General features: G+C 43.0%; 1 protein-coding gene across 1 annotated transcript in view; it reads right to left on the bottom strand.

The window, feature by feature from the left end:
* Positions 1-16,076, bottom strand: part of ADARB1 (adenosine deaminase RNA specific B1) — a 50,638-nt gene that overhangs the window by 30,822 nt on the left and 3,740 nt on the right. Inside the window, exon 2 of the mRNA XM_074145228.1 lies at positions 12,725-13,656. Coding sequence (XP_074001329.1) covers positions 12,725-13,656 — 932 coding nt within the window. The remainder of the gene's footprint in view (positions 1-12,724; positions 13,657-16,076) is intronic.

The following is a 16,076-nucleotide window of genomic DNA, read 5'->3' on the forward strand; positions in this document are numbered from 1 at the left end:
GCTCCACGTCTATTAAAACAGGGTTAGAGAGTCCTAAGCCAAGCATCAAAATACCTAATGCTCATGATCATTACGAACATTTGAGGCTTAGGAGAACAATTGGATAGACAGAGAAGTATATGCTTTCATGCTCAAACCTCAAAATGCATCATTTCAGTATCCTCAACATTGGGCCTGACAAGAAGACTGAAGTGCAAAAACCAGGCTCCTCAAATCAACAAGTAAACCTTTTCTAACAATCAAATTCATTTTCTAGCTATTACACAAATAAGAATGCATCTGTTTTAAACGCTGGTTAAACACTTTCTATTCCTTATTTTTATAAGACACATACAAATTTAGGAATAGAAAACATCAAAGTTTGTTTTGGGTTATACAATCTCAAAATTAGGAAGGGTTTATCTCTTTCACCTTCAGGAAAACTTGAACAATAACAGTCACGGCCTCCTATCTTGTCAGCAGGGTTAGCAAGCAACATTGGTCAGGCTGTAAGGGGGGTTAAATTCTAATTTTAAGGAAAACTTCAGTATACCAGTCCTGCTCTCGTTCAACAATGGTTCACTTCAACACTGCAGCTAATCTCACCTGCTGTTTTTAAGGCAGCTGGAACTGTAACAGACAGAGGAGATGAGTCAAGATAAAGTTCTTGAATTTTCACCTGAGAAGAAACTGAAAACCAGGGCAATCTATGCAGCAGCATTGCTAGCAGAGCAACCAGTTCCCAAACGAGTGGCTGAGAAAGACAAGTTACATGTTAGATGACATGATGATTGGTCCCCAGGCTGGCAAGAGAGACAGGGCAGCCTACTCCCACTCATCTTCCACCAGCACTGGGACCGGCAGCTGGAGAGGCGGAGCGGACAACCTCAGGAGGGAGCTCAGGTCCCTATCTCGGAGCACCAGGAATAAAGAGCTTGATGCAGTTGTCTGTGTGTTGGCACCTAGCAGTATCTGAGATATCTTGGAGTTATCTCCTGGCCCACTATTTGACACACCGGGAGGACAAAGTGCCATGCAGATGTCTTAGATATCCAAGACCACCCAATATGGTAAGCAACTACATCAAGCCCAAAAGGACGCTTGTGGCTGAGTCTTCTGCCTACAAACTATCTCTCAGTAATGGAAGAAGATCACCATTCTCACCACTCCAGAGGGCCCGAGGCAAATCAACAGGGCTGATGGGCAGATGTACACAGAGCTTGGGGGCACCCACTTGAAACGGTTCAAACTCTTGAACAAAGTTCTAAAAACAAACTGCCAGGGTCAAAAGAAAGGGAAAAAAAAATTTAAAAAAAGGAGGGTTTGAAGACTGACAGCCTGATTCACCACCACTTTCTTAACAATGCTCATGAGAACTACTGACAGCCTAGAAATAATGTGGAGGAGCTCTTAATGTTAACTTCCTTCTGGAAAAGCTTTAGCAGCCAAGAAAGCAATAATTAAAGCTCATGTGTCATGATTTCAGAGCTCGATAGCTTTTTCCAGAACCTGAGTGGAGAGTGCAACCAGAAGTCAGTGGTGACTAAGGTCACATCTGCACCAAGTGTTGGTCAATGTTTTGCACTTGCACAACTAGAGTCAGAAATTGCAAATACAAATTTTCTTGATGCATTTGAATGGACTGCAACTCAGAAACTTTTATAAATATATTGAGAAATTTTTCAGGAATGCAATTTTGCTTAGAAGCTAAAAACATGTCTGGTCAGGTACTGATTTTCAAATAAGGTATTTTTGCTGCTGGACCCAAAATTGTGTTACAGTCTGTGATCAGACAGCACCATGACCACACAGCATAAAATCTGCATTTAATTGTGCTAGTACTAATGCACAAAACCTAATGTAGAAAGCTAAATTTTAAGGTAAATATACAAAAGAAAAATAATGAGCAACAGTTTTATTATCACCCTAGTTTTAGAAATGGAAAATTAATAAATCAATGGCTTAAATAACTAACCTCCCTGCAGCCATGTGGGCAGATCACTGCAGGGACAAGAAACAGAGTTTCCATTCCAGTGTTTTATCCACAGGCCCACTGCACGATTATGGATACTGCTTTCTACCTGCAAGTTTTATACTCTCATTTTTGTAATATATATATTTTTCTGCTGACATGGCTGGACAGGAGAACATGGCTGGCAGATGACAAGCTACTAGGTAATGTAAAATCGTGCTGAACTAGTGCTGAAGAAAAGTGAGCATGATGCTGGTAAATGGAGGAGTCTTCTCCAATGCTGAGCTACACAAAAACACAAAGTTCAATACATACCAGAAATGGCGATTCCAAAATGCTGAACCAAAACTGATCAGTTGCCAAGGCTGAACACGGAAGAATGCTTCTTCCAGGATCACCAAACTACACAGATCCTCAACCTATCCGGCCAAACAGAGTCTGACTTACAGAGGCATGTGATCACGCATTCCCTGTGCGAACCAGGACTGGCTTGTGGAGGTTTTTGTCAAGAGGTGGGAACTGAAACTGCCAGGCGATTCTGGGAAGAAGCCCACGGTCAACTTACTTGCCAATATTGCTGACAAAGAGGCTACTTGAACAGCAATTGCTTTGATGCTTGTATACAGGGTGGATACATTAGCTTTTTTAAAAAAAGATTATTTTTTTCACATAATAATCAAAGCAGAGGAAACTGTGGTGTTCGTATACAATCACAGAATCATAGAATGATTTGGGTTGGAAGGGACCTTAAAGATCATCGAGTTCCAACCCCCCTGACATGGGCAGGGACACCTTCCATAGGTTATTTCACTTAATTTACTGAATTTCACTGAATTTTTTTTTAGAGTTGGAAGGGACCATATAGATCATCTAGTCCAACTCCCCTGCTGAAGCAGGATTGCTTAGAGAATGCTACTCAGGACTGCATCCAGGCAGGTCTTGAAAATCTCCAAAGAAGGGGATTCCACAACCTCCCTGGGCAGCCTGTTCCAGGGCTCTGTCACCCTCACCGTGAAGAAATTCTTTCTCATATTCGAGTGGAACCTCCTATGTTCCAACTTGTGCCCGTTGCCCCTTGTCCTGTCACTGGGAACCACTGAAAAGAGTCTGGCTCCCTCCTCCTTCAACCCACCCTTGAGATACTTATAGGCATTAATAAGGTCTCCCCTCAGCCTTCTCTTCTCCAGGCTAAAGAGCCCCAGCTCTCTCAGCCTTTCTTCATAAGGGAGATGCTCCAATCCCTTAATCATCTTTGTTGCCCTTCGCTGGACTCTTTCCAGTAGTTCCCTATCCCTCTTGAATTGGGGAGCCCAGAACTGGATGCAGTAATTTAATAATATTGCAATAATATTTAGAGCAATAATATTTATTTATATTAAATAATTTAAATAATTATTTAATAAACTGCAATAATATTTAGAGCCCCATTCAGCTTGGCCTTGAACACCTCCACGGATGAGGCACCCACAACCTGTCTAGGCAACCTAATCCAGTGTTTCACCACCCTCAAGCAAGAACATAGTGAGTTCCTCTGGGAAGATGTAAGCTAGCACAGAAGGATGGGATGGGGCTTCATCTCAAATGGAGTGGAACTAGGCTGCTGGTAAGGAAACCTAAAAACGCTTGAATGAACATGAAACCAGACACTGGAGAAGGCTGATAAGAAGGATGAAGCAGAACTCAAGCAAGCCAAAACAACTACTAGAGATGCGAACAATACAGGAGGAACTGTAGGGGTGGAAATCACTGCCAGGAAACAGGCAGATATATTAAAGATGGTTTTATTCTATTTGATACCCAAGTTGCATTACAACAGGTGGGTCTTGAGGAGTAAACACTATTAAATGTCTACAGATTCAGTTACTAAGTTTTTGGTCTTTTATATTCGCCTGATAAATTAGAAGAATCACCCTTTTCTCCCAGGCGGCCTATTACATTAACATAGTTAAGAGTCACTAAGACTATGGAAGAGATGGGAATAAGGCAGACTATGAACAAACCGCTGCAGTGCCAGGAACAAGACTTAATGGCCTAAAACTATGTTCTTGCTGTCCCCACCTCAAAACCAAGGACTTGAAGCTGTGTCCACATCAAGCCCAGGCCACCGACCGGCCTGAGTAGGGATCTTTCACTTCTTCCTCACTGTCCTCACTCTACTCCCTTTCACATAAGTAAATATTAGTTGGAACAGAAATTGAACTCACATCTCGCCTTCCCAGTGAATGCCCTAGCACCTGACATATGGTTTCTCTACCACCGCTCCTGCATTAAATCATTATTCAAAAAAAGGTAATTCAAAAAAGGAAGGACCTAAAATACCTGACAGTTTGCTTGTTAAAGCATGTGAGCTCCAAGCTATTTTGGGTGCGCTGTTCCTTTCTCTGATGAAGCAACAGTGAATTCACTTCTTTTCTACACACACGGACTGATTTTGGTTAATATATATCTTGCAGGTATATTGTAGCAGAACCCTCCTGACCATCCATGATTCAAAATATTCTGAAGCTGAGGTTCAGGTCTGCCTGGATCGGAAGAAAGACGTTGGCAGGCCATAGAGACCACACCAGCTGAATGCTGGTGAGGACCCACGTGGTGGAACCAAAGGCAGTGGGAGCAGGGGCACTGCACGAGCTGACAGCACCCAGCTCTCACTGGGGACCTGACCCAAGACCTCCCAGTCTTTTGTGCTCTCCTTGGATCTCCAGTGGTTCTTCTGAAGCACAAACGTTCTCCCTCAGCTTTATTTCTTCTTACCTTCACAGGACTTGTGTGAACTTTCACAAGCTGATGAGCAGTGGCAGTGCCCACAGTACACAAAACCAAGCTCTATTATCTCTCCTCTGACAGTGACCAGCACACACAATTCAGAGAAGGTACAAACGCATCTACAGTAATAAAACAGGGTAAATATTTTCTAGTGTCCAAAGTTTCCTGCATTTATTTAAAGGAACTGCTACCTGGCAGTAGATTCTCTCCCTACTTAGGCAAATGTATTTCTGCCAATTCCACAGCAATTGTTCCAACGTATTACTCATTAATTCCCATAAACACATTCAGTATTATCTTTTTGCTAGGTTTGAAACTGTTCCATTCTCATTTTCCTATATACACCAAGCGGTCTATTGCAATAAACTGCCTAGAGCTCTTTAGTACCTCTGCAGAGCAGTTTTCCAAGATCTATGATCATTTTAATCATTAATTTGTATACCTTTCCAATACTGGAATACTTCTTTTGTAGTTTCCCCCTGTCCCAGGTTGAACCAGCAGTTCAAGTAAAAGTAGCCATTGCAGTACTGATTCTCACTCCATTCACAGAATTGTAGGGGTTGGAAGGGACCTTCAGAGATCATCTGGTCCAACCCTCCTGCCAGAGCAGGTTCACCCAGAGCAGGCTGGACAGGAACGCACTCAGGTGTCCAGAAAAGGAGACTCCACACCCTCTCTGTGCAGCCTGTTCCAGTGCTTTGGCACCCTCAAAGAAGCTTTTCCTCACGTTGAGATGGAATTGTCTTGATCATCTTTGTAGCTCTCCTCTGGACCCTTTCCAGTAGTTGCCTGTCCTTCTTGAACTGAGGGGCCAAGAACTGGACACAGTGCTCCAGATGTGGCCTCACCAGGGCAGAGTAGAGGGGGAGGATGACCTTCCTTGACCTGCTGGCCACACTCTTTTTAACGCACCCCAGGAGACCATTGGCCTTCTTGGCTAAAAGGGCACATTGCTGCCTCATGGTCAACTTGTCCACCAGGACTCCAAGGTCTCTCTCCACAGAGCTGCTTTCCAGCAGGTCAGCTCCTAACCTGTACCGGTATATGGGGTTACTGCTCCCCAGGTGCAGGACCTTACACTTGCCCTTGTTGAACTTCATTAGGTTCCTCGCCACCCAACTTCCTAGCCTGTCTAGGTCTCGTTGAATGGCAGCACAAGCTTCTGGTGTGTCAGCCACTCCTCCCAGTTTTGTATCACCAGCGAATTTGCTGAGGGTACACTCTGTCCCCTCATCCAGGCCGTTGATGAATATATGGAACAAGACTGGACTGACTGAACAAGACTGGACTGACAGTACTGACCCCTGGGGAACACCGATAGTTACAGGCCTTCAGCCGGACTCTGCACTGCTGATCACAACCCGCTGAGCTCTGCCACTCAGCCAGTTCTCAGTCCACCTCACTGTCCTCTCATCTAACCCACACTTCCTAAGCTTACCTAGGAGGCTGTTACGGGAGACAGTGGGAGACAGCCTTGCTGAAGTCAGGGTAGACAACATCCACTGCTCTCCCCTCACCCACCCAGCCAATCATCCTATCAAAGAAGACTATCAGATTGGTCAAGCATGATTTCCCCTTGGTGAATCCATGCTGACCACTCCCAATGACCTTTTTTTCTTCTACTTGCTTAGAGATGACATCCAGGATGAGCTCTTCCATAACCTGGAGGAGGTGACGAAGGCGAGGCTGACTGGCCTGTAGTTTCCTGGATCCTTCTTCTTGCCCTTTTTGAAGACTGGTGTGACATTAGCTTTCCTCCAGTCCTCAGGCACCTCTCCTGTTCTCCGTGACCTTTCAAAGATGATGGAGAGTGGTTTTGCAATAACATCTGCCAGCTCCCCCAGCACTCGCAGGTGCATCCCATCAGGGCCCATGGACTTTTGGGTGTCAAGTTTGCCTATGTTATCTCTAACCCAATCCTCCTTGATAGAGGGAGAGTCTTCCTTACTCCAGGCTCCCTCTCCTACCTCCAGGGTCTGGGGTTCCTGAGGGCTGGCCTTAGCAGTAAAGACTGAGACAAAGGCGACACTCAGTAGCTCTGCCTTCTCTGTATCCTCCATCACCAGGGCACCCATCTCATTCAGCAGCGGGCCCACATTTTCCCTACTCTTCCTTTTACTGCCGATGTACTTGAAGAAGCCCTTCTTATTGTCCTCGACATCCCTTGCCAGGTTTAATTTCAAGCGAGCCTTAGCCTTCCTCATTGCATCCCTGCATACTCTGACAGTGCTCCTATACTTCTCCTGAGTGGTCAGTCCTTTTTTCCACATTCTATAAACTTTCTTCTTCCATCTGAGTTTTTCCAGAAGCTCCCTGCTCATCCATGCAGGTTTCCTGCTTCATTGCCCGACTTCTTGTTCTTAGGGATGCACCGATCTTGAGCTTGGAGGAAGGGGTGCTTAAGTATTAGCCAGCTTTCTAGAAGGAAGGGGGGTGCAAGAGTCTTAGCCCATAGGATTACTTGAAGGAGGTCTTTGAAGAGGCCAAAGTCAGCTCTCCTGAAGCTCGGGGTTGTAATTCTGCTTTTTGCCCTGCTTCTTCCACTCAGGATCCTGAACTCTACCGTCTCACTGCAGCCAAGACTGCCCCGACCTTCACAACCCCATCCAGACCTTGTTTGTTTGTTAGCACAAGGTCCAGCAAAGTTCCTCTACCACCCGTGTCAAGAAGTTATCATGAATGCTCTGCAGAAATCTCCAGGACTGTACATGCCTGGCTGTGTTGTCTTTCCAGCAAATGTCAGGGTAGTTGAAGTTCCCCACGAGAACCAGGGCCTATGACTGTGACACTATTTCCAGCTGTCTGTAGAAGGCCTCTTTGACTTCCTCTTCCTGATCCAATGGTCTGTAGTAAACACCCACAGCAGTGTCTCCCATATTAGCCTGCCCCTTAATTCTTACCCATAAGCTCTCAACACGTTCTTCATCCACCCCGAGGCAGAGCTTGCTACATTCCAGCTGCTCTCTTATATGGAGGGCAACTCCACCACCATCACCTGCTGACCTGTCTTTCCTAAAAAGGACGAAGCCACCCAAGACAGCATTCCGGTCATGCGAGCTATCCCACCACGTCTCTGTAATTGCAATGAGATCATGGCCCCCCCCCAGATCTCTAGTTCTTCCTGTTCATCCCCCTTGCTGCCTGCCTTGGTGCACAGGCATTCCAGAGAGGCAGTCGAGTGTGCGCGTTTCCCTGGAGGGGAGCAAGAGGGTCCACCGCAGCCACTCACACCCTTGAGGTGGTTGGCCTTCTGGATCTCGTCTTGGGAGTCAGCTAAGGAACATTTGTCCCTGCTGTGGCTGGCCTGGCTTAAAGTGGCATGAGCATTGTCACCCTGGACCCCATCCCCCACGTCCTTCAGTTTAAATCCCGCTTCGCCAAGTTCACCATTCTTTCTGCTTAATCTTTTGTTTCAATGTCTCTCCACAGGATAAATTGTATTTGCAACACAATTAGGTGAGTGATTAAAAGTATTCCCTCTAGTGGATTTTTTAAAATTAATTTCACCTGCAGCTACACTGCTTATTTGTCTAGCGCAAGCTGCTTTCTGTCATAGTAGTCCAGCTTTCACTAATCTAAATAACTCTATTTTTAAGTGTCAATATTTACAATTCCAATTCTCTAATTTCCACCTCTTTGTATCCTGACTAATTAGCTATCTTCTTAAGTAAACAGGTTGAGGAAATATGGGAAATATCATTAGGAAGCTTATACGGAAGTCTTCCTAACAGAGGCCATCAGTGGCCTAAAGAGGACACCTCCACCAGCTGGTTCCTACTGTCTGATGGAAACAGCTTCCATCAGTAGGGCCAGCAGCCCGGACCAGCAAACTTTACTGAAAGTCACCAAGTGCCTTAGGGCACACCAGTATGCATGCTGCACCTTCAAAACAAACAAGATGAGACTCTTCTTCCCACAATACACACTTAAACAGTGGAACTTATTGCTAAGGTGCTGTGGAAGCTAAAAGTTTACAGAAGTTCAGGAAAGGGTTGAAATTCATGGGGGAAAACAATAATCCATCAAGGGCTCTCAGACAGAAAGAGACCATTTCTGGCTGAGAAAAACCTTGAGACACAGACTGCTGAATGTTAGAAGCACCTCCAAAGGAAGTACTCTACCAATATGCCCGTTTCTCAGTTTTTTCCAAGGCATTTGGTACTGGCCTGAGTACTACTTTTAGAGACAGCAGCTCCATCCCACCTTTGACAGAGGTGTGAGACCCTTCATGGCCTTCCTTGGGAAGCAGGGAGCATCTAAGGGGAAAGAAAAAAAAGGATAGAAAAACAAGTGATCTCTGGGAGACTTCTCGCTGGGTGATAAAGAGATCAAAAAAGAAGAAATAGGGAAGTCTAAACAGAGATCCTGAGATGTCCAAGGATGTCCTTGTCTCATCTCCTGAGATGCACAAGGTCTTGCTCAGAGGCAGGATTCGCTCCATCAGTGAAGACGGCCTCAGCCAGCACCAGCATTCCCTGCAAACCCCTTGCTTCCCAGCGCTGGGGCCGCTGGCAGGGACATGGAACTGGAGACAGGATGATGTGTGAGAAGGCACTTTTGCCCGGTCCAGCATGGCTCTTGCTGTGGTCAAGGGCTCAACAATACTCTTTTCTCCAGAAATCAGATTTGGACTTTACACTAACAAGTTTTCAAAAACCTGGTCACATCAACTTCCACACTTCATCTATAAATGTGTAACCCCTTTGTTTTCAGAAGTAATTTTAAAAGACTGTTCACATTTTGCTGTCTTCTCCAGTTCTCACCACCTACCAACTCTGCAGACCTATGACAAGCCGTGCACTTAAAGTTTTTAATGATATTAATCTAAGTATGCTGAAACATGCAGTTTTCTTCCATGAAAAAGCATAAAACTCGAAGGACACACATTTTAGAGCCTCTGGTACATCCTGTGGCTTATTGCAGAATCCAGGTCACCCCCTTGCATCGAGGGGTGGGAATCGAGGATGGCTATCAATTTACAAAGTGTAACTAACCATAAAAATATTTTCTTTGTTTTGGAGAGGGAACTCCCTATAATGCAAGACTGACAACCTCTTCTATTTTAACACACTCACTGCCAAGATAATAAACGCATGGCATTTTCATCCGCTCTGAGGCACATGTTGAGGGATGACTTGCTTTAACTCACTTTCCCAGCAAAGAAATTTGTCCCTCATAAAAGGTCAAGCTCTAAGCAAGCAGATAAGCTTGCTTTGCAGAGACTGGTTTTAAATGTATTAAACCACGGGATCACACCTCGATAACCCACCCTACATACCGTAAGATTATACCTACACGCATTTTATAAGCTGATTTCTGGTGTTAACCGCCCTTCTGTACCATTTGACAGCTTACACATATATTTCCACATTTCATTTCCCACGGAGCACCAGCAGCTCTCAGGAGGTGTGGGATCACGGATACGCATTTCAGCTGACACTCTCGACCACCTCCAGAGCAGGGATCGTGTCTTCTCGACTCTTTCTGCTCTATCACCGTTTCTCACTAGGTACCACAAATTAACACACCAGCTACAGACAGGTTTTGAACCTGCCACTCAGGCAATTTCAACATCTTCATTGGCACAACCAGACTGTAATTTTATTATTTCCCCCAAGCAGTTGGTATTTGGATTTTTCCTCCCCTTGCCTGTTTCTAGCTTCCATTTTTTCCCCAATCCAATCAGCATTTTATTTGGTCTATGGTTTATAACAAATCCCATCTCCATTTACATCATTCCTGTACTCTCCACTGTTTGTGACTTCACCCACTTCAGGATTATATCCAAATTTAACATCTTTACGGATCCTGAGTAAACATTCTGTAAAAAAATAAAACGACTCACAAAGTTAAAAAAAAAAAAAAAGATAAAGCAGGACCTGAAAACATCACAAATGCTTAAATCCCTTATTAATCAGTGACAGATGCCAGACCAAAGTATGTATGTATACATACTTTGTATGTACATATGAATATGTACAAAGTATATGTAACAGACCTGATAAAATTCCAAGAACTTGACAGCTAATTTTAATTAAAAGCAGAGTAATACAATACCGTGAAGTACAGAAAGGTCCACGACGTCCTGATGACAAGCTGATCAAAAGTCTCTGAAGAAATAACTGTCTTTGCATCAGGTCTACATTAGGCAGTTACAGCAACCCCCCCATTCCCACCCAGCGTATTCTGCCTTACTCCAGAAGCTCACTCGGTTCTACACACCCAATCAGCCTTTTTCAGTGCACACCTATAAGACAGGTGAAACACAAGCCAGCCCTGGGGCATGCTTTGTTGTACACAATATGGGTATCAAGGTTGGTGCAGAAGCACTGCAAAAAATTAAAAGTAGCATTTGTGTGGGTTGCTTTTTTGGTTTTTTAACACTGTACCCTACCCTTGAACACCCTGATCATCCCATAAGCTCTGGGAAAGCTACCTGGGACTCGGTGAAAACCTGACAAAGGCAAGGAGCTCAGAAATAAAACCAGCACTGCCCAGCAGTCCATCAAAGTGTCTTGAAGAAAAGAGGCTGTGTAAGCTTTGTACTCTGGGCTGCTAGATGGAGAAACAACTTTATCCTCTTAGAATGACACTTCTTTCATGTCTCACCTTGTGCTCTCTCCCACTTCCCTACTCCAGCTCCAATTTTCACCATTTTGCTGATTCAAGAACTAATAACACATAAATTACGAGCAGTGAATTTTTTTTGGTGTCTGTGGCAAAATCTACTTTTAAAAGCACAGCAGAGATTACTGAATCTACGGAAGAAATCACAACTACTTGAAATAGCATGATCCTAGATTTGAAAATGAAGGAAACAGTCATCAATAATGCAATAATTGAGCAACATTAAAAAGAAAAAGTATAGGAATTTCTAAATGATGCATATTGTCCATGCATTTTTGAGAAAAAATACTTAAAATAGTCACAACATCTACTTATACTCTTAAACCCCACATTATCAAATCAGACCAGTATCTTATATTTTTAATGAAATCTAAAACAATGTTTTTGAGATAGAAAAGGTCAAAGCCTTGAAATTCTCGTAATAAACAAATAGAAAGTTGCAAAGAAGTCACAGGTCAGTGAATTTGAATATAGACAGGAATATGATATAATTTAAAAGACCCAAGAGATACGGTAGAAATAGGCTAGTCAAACAATCATTACCGTAGTTTGACTGGGGAGAAATACAAGCAAGCAAATAAGGGAGAATTTTTCTTCATTTAAAAAAACTACTCCATTCTAGCTACTTTAAATTTCTCGTCTATGTCTGGTATGTTTGGTACTTTCCCTAGTTCATTTATTATTTGATTCAAACTATTTCTCATCCAGATTTACTTGCCTAAGTAACTTACATATACTTATTAACTAATTTGATTAGAGCACAATCCTTTAAATGACAGCTATTTGGATAGATAGGTCTTGGATCCATGTACTGCGAGTGTGTTGTTTATTTAGACCCTGGAAATTCATGGCAACTGCATCAGCCTCATTTAATCTGTCCTTGATTTACATTATTCAGCTCCGCTATTGCCAACAATTTCAGTTTGCAAAAGAGAACAAGTTTCTTCTCTGCTAAAAACTGTTGTATCAAATAATAATAATATTATTTAAAGCAGTAAGTCTGGCTTGAACTCCACCTAAGTCTTGCTGCCTAAGACGAGCAAGACACAATTCAACCTTTCCTCAGCACAAACCATAATCCAAGCTGGCACTGCACCGGGCTTGGTGCTCTCTTACATGACATGATCATGGCTGAAAGCATCAGCAACAAAGCCTCCTCTCTGTCCAACAGAATATAAAGAGGTCATGCAATTGTCAGAAGCCATAAGTGGATAAATCACCTAATACATATATGTACACAGATATATATAGATATGCACACACACATCCACAGAAGCAGAAGAAACAGCAGAAATGCTGTTCAAGCTGATTCAATACGCACGACTTGGCTACTCTTGGTCATTACCCAAAGACATCAACAAAACCCAAAGGGCTTCTCACCTGTGGCAAGTGTAACTGGAGCCCCTCGCTGGGAATGGGCTGTCGAGATGGGGTCTGGTCCAGCTGCATGTTAAACAAGGATGCCAGGGCTGACTGAGCAGCCCGAGCTTTTGCCAGCTTTTTATTCCTTCCCGAGCCTTCAAAAGTCTGACCGTCCACTGCCACAGCCATGACAAAGTTTTTAGCATGGCTCTCCCCACTCTCCGAGAGAAACTCGTACTTCAGCCCTGGCCGCAGCTCATTGAGGATCATGACGGGGTTCTTCCCGCTGGCGGAGGGATAGAGCAATGGCGTGGGGAGAGGTGACTGGGAAAGGCTGCTGGCTATGGCAGATGATGGCAAACTGTAGTCCCCACTAGAGCTAAAGGACCCGACCCCATTGGACCCTAGGTAGAAGGAAGCATCAGAAGGGACTGGTGTTTCGAAACCATTGAAAAGGGTGTCAGGGAAGTCCGCTTGGTCAGAGGTGAAGTCTGTGTTGACTGACAGAGTCCTCCCCATTGCCAGGTGGGCTTCCGAAGCATTCGGAAACTGGACGAAAGATCGCAGAGCCTTCTCAGCAGCATGAAGCTTGGCCTTCTTTTTTGTCGGGCCAGACCCCTCAAATACCTGCCCATTGACTTCAACTGCCATCACAAACATGGGGGCATGGACTGGCCCCGTCTGAGAGAGGAGTTTGTACTGTAATCCAGGTTTAATCTCATTAAGTTGCATCAGGGCATTCTTTGGCAGAACAGGGCCGGGTGTTTTCTTCCTCTTCTTTGGGCGAAATTTGGAGTGGCCATTGTTGCCCTCCTCCAAAGGACGCTTTCTGCTGCTGCTGCCACTGCCATTGGAGAGCTGCGTCCCCTCCCCGGTGCTTTGCCCACTGCCATCCTTGGGGGGAACGTTGTCCACATTGCGGTTTTCTTTAACATCAGTGCTGCTCGAACCTGTGGTGCCCAGAAAGAGTAACTTACAATGCCTTCGTTGCAGGATCTTGTAAATGCAAAATTTATAGATTCCTTTATCTCTCTTTGTAACTGGTTAAGTGATGTGTGGTCACAGGTGAAATGTTTTGCAATACGATCAGAGATAATAATAATGCAATACAACCTCTCAATAATTCAAGAACACATTCAAGAATGATTTTCAAACTATGCATTTGATACAATCATATAGCAATAAAACACTGCAGCTTTTTTTTTTTTTTTCCATTTAAATCATGCTGGAACAAAACTTTTACTCATAAGTTATGTTTGGCCTGAAAAATGCTTTAAACCAGTAGTATAAGTTATAGAAGCATACACTTATAAAAGAAAGAACTACCACACTAATGTTAGTAAAATAAAAATGGATGCTTAAGACCAGTACTAGAAGATGGATATTTAATGCTACTTTATTCTTATTTATGTTACTTTTCTTTTCTCAGTGATTTTAGTTGCTCAAATTGAGAAATGACATAAATGAAACCTGAGCCCCCAAAAATTAGGCAATTCTTTGCTAGGTACCTTGACTGATGAGTGTTTGAATGCTGTTGTTTGTCTTTAGCTATGCAATATTCTCCAAATGCAATTCTTTTTTACGCTTTTCTAGACTTTCGTTTCGCCTCACCCCAATTCCCTCAGGAGCTACAGCTGCCTGCTGTACCACCATGGCCACAAGACCACTTCATGTATTTCTGTACAGCTTTCTATTAAGAAACCTTGTATTTGCCATTTAGAAGCTATTTTGTAATTGCTTGCAAAGTAAGAAAACTGCTGTCACGGAGTTACAAACCCAAAAATCATGATAAAGCTCCTCTCTTAAGTCTGCAAAATACAAGAAGTGTGGCAAAAGCTGCACAATCACACTGATGACATTGTAATGGGAGGGGGGGAATGCATTGTAATATTAATGTAATGACTTATTTTCTAAAGCAGAAAGTTGGCGTAATGATACATCAGACGTATCTTTAAAGAACTATATTTGCTATAACGCCAAAGATCTCATTTTTGTCCTGATAAAGAAAATTAATTATTTGTGCTTTCTATTGGCATTTGTGAATGAAAAGGTAAATTTAGTAGGCCAAGTATTTCTAACTCTTCTGTTCCAAAACTTCAAAATATCTGTATTACATATACTCTGATACTAGATAATAAACATCAATTGAAATTAGAGCAAACAAAGGTGGAAGCTCTCTTTCACAGTGACAAATTTCAACCACATTTTAAGTCTTCCCTAAGAATCCCCTACTATGCACACATCACTTCGCCCAGGTTACAAAGTTGATGGAATGGTTACTAAATTTTCATTTATAACATCCTCCAGCAAAAGCTCGATAGGTTACTCCTTTCGGTGCTCGAAGAGAAAAAAAGAAGAAAAGAAAAAAAAAGATCAAAAGAAAGAGCCAAAGTAGGAAGACATTTTGTTAAATCACAGTAGCACAACAAAGAATTGTACAGTACCGAATATTAAATTCCAGTCAATTAAATTTGGTCAAGAATGAAACACTTCTGAAGTACGAAATATTCTGAAGCATTTCATTGCTAGAAATCTGCTAAATTTAATAAAGCATCTCTTATAACGTTCAGCCACAAATTATATTGCCTGCAGAATGTGTGCTATAGGGCCACAACTGTCAATACACAGTGTTCATGTATATATGTTCTTTATATACATATATATATACACACACACACAAAAATGGTGAAGGAATCTAAGGACAACAGAGTGAATTTTTAAAACTTTCCTTACAGTGAGTTTCTTACCTGAAACTGTAATCTCCAAAAAGTACATCTAATCTAAAACACCACTTCTGGAACATGACTCTTGCTAGTGGTACCAAGAATTTGTTATCAATCAATATGACTTTCAGGCTAAACAGAAATCCTTTAGTTAACACTAACTAACAGCCTCTGGCTTTATCATTTTTATGTGAAGATTACTACCAGTGCCTCTGGAAACCACAGAAGGAAAACACAAGTTGAACAGACTCCAGCGGAACGCAAAAGAAAGTACGTTAAGTATGTTCTTTTACATACACTTATGTACACATAAATATGGCAGCTGGAGGAACTGTGTAATCCATCTCATTAAACAGGCAAGGGAAATGATGCCCTGACAGAGAGGTGCTACTTGTAGGAAGCAGGAAAGAAACTTGCACGCTTACCTTGTCTCACTAAGAAAGAACAAAAGAAAACTATTAATTTTGCCATATTCAGACATGGAGTAACTCCTCCAGCCCAGACTCTCCCCGCTGTTCAGAAACAGCTCTCCCTTTTCCAGGTGTTTCACCAACTGCTTACCTAACTGCTTTTCAAGATCCCATAAACCCTTGGTATCCACGATGTCCTGGGCAAACATTTCAGAGTTTCATTACACATTGCATGAA

This window comes from Numenius arquata, chromosome 3 (genome assembly GCF_964106895.1).
Source record: "Numenius arquata chromosome 3, bNumArq3.hap1.1, whole genome shotgun sequence".
Lineage (NCBI taxonomy): Eukaryota > Metazoa > Chordata > Aves > Charadriiformes > Scolopacidae > Numenius > Numenius arquata.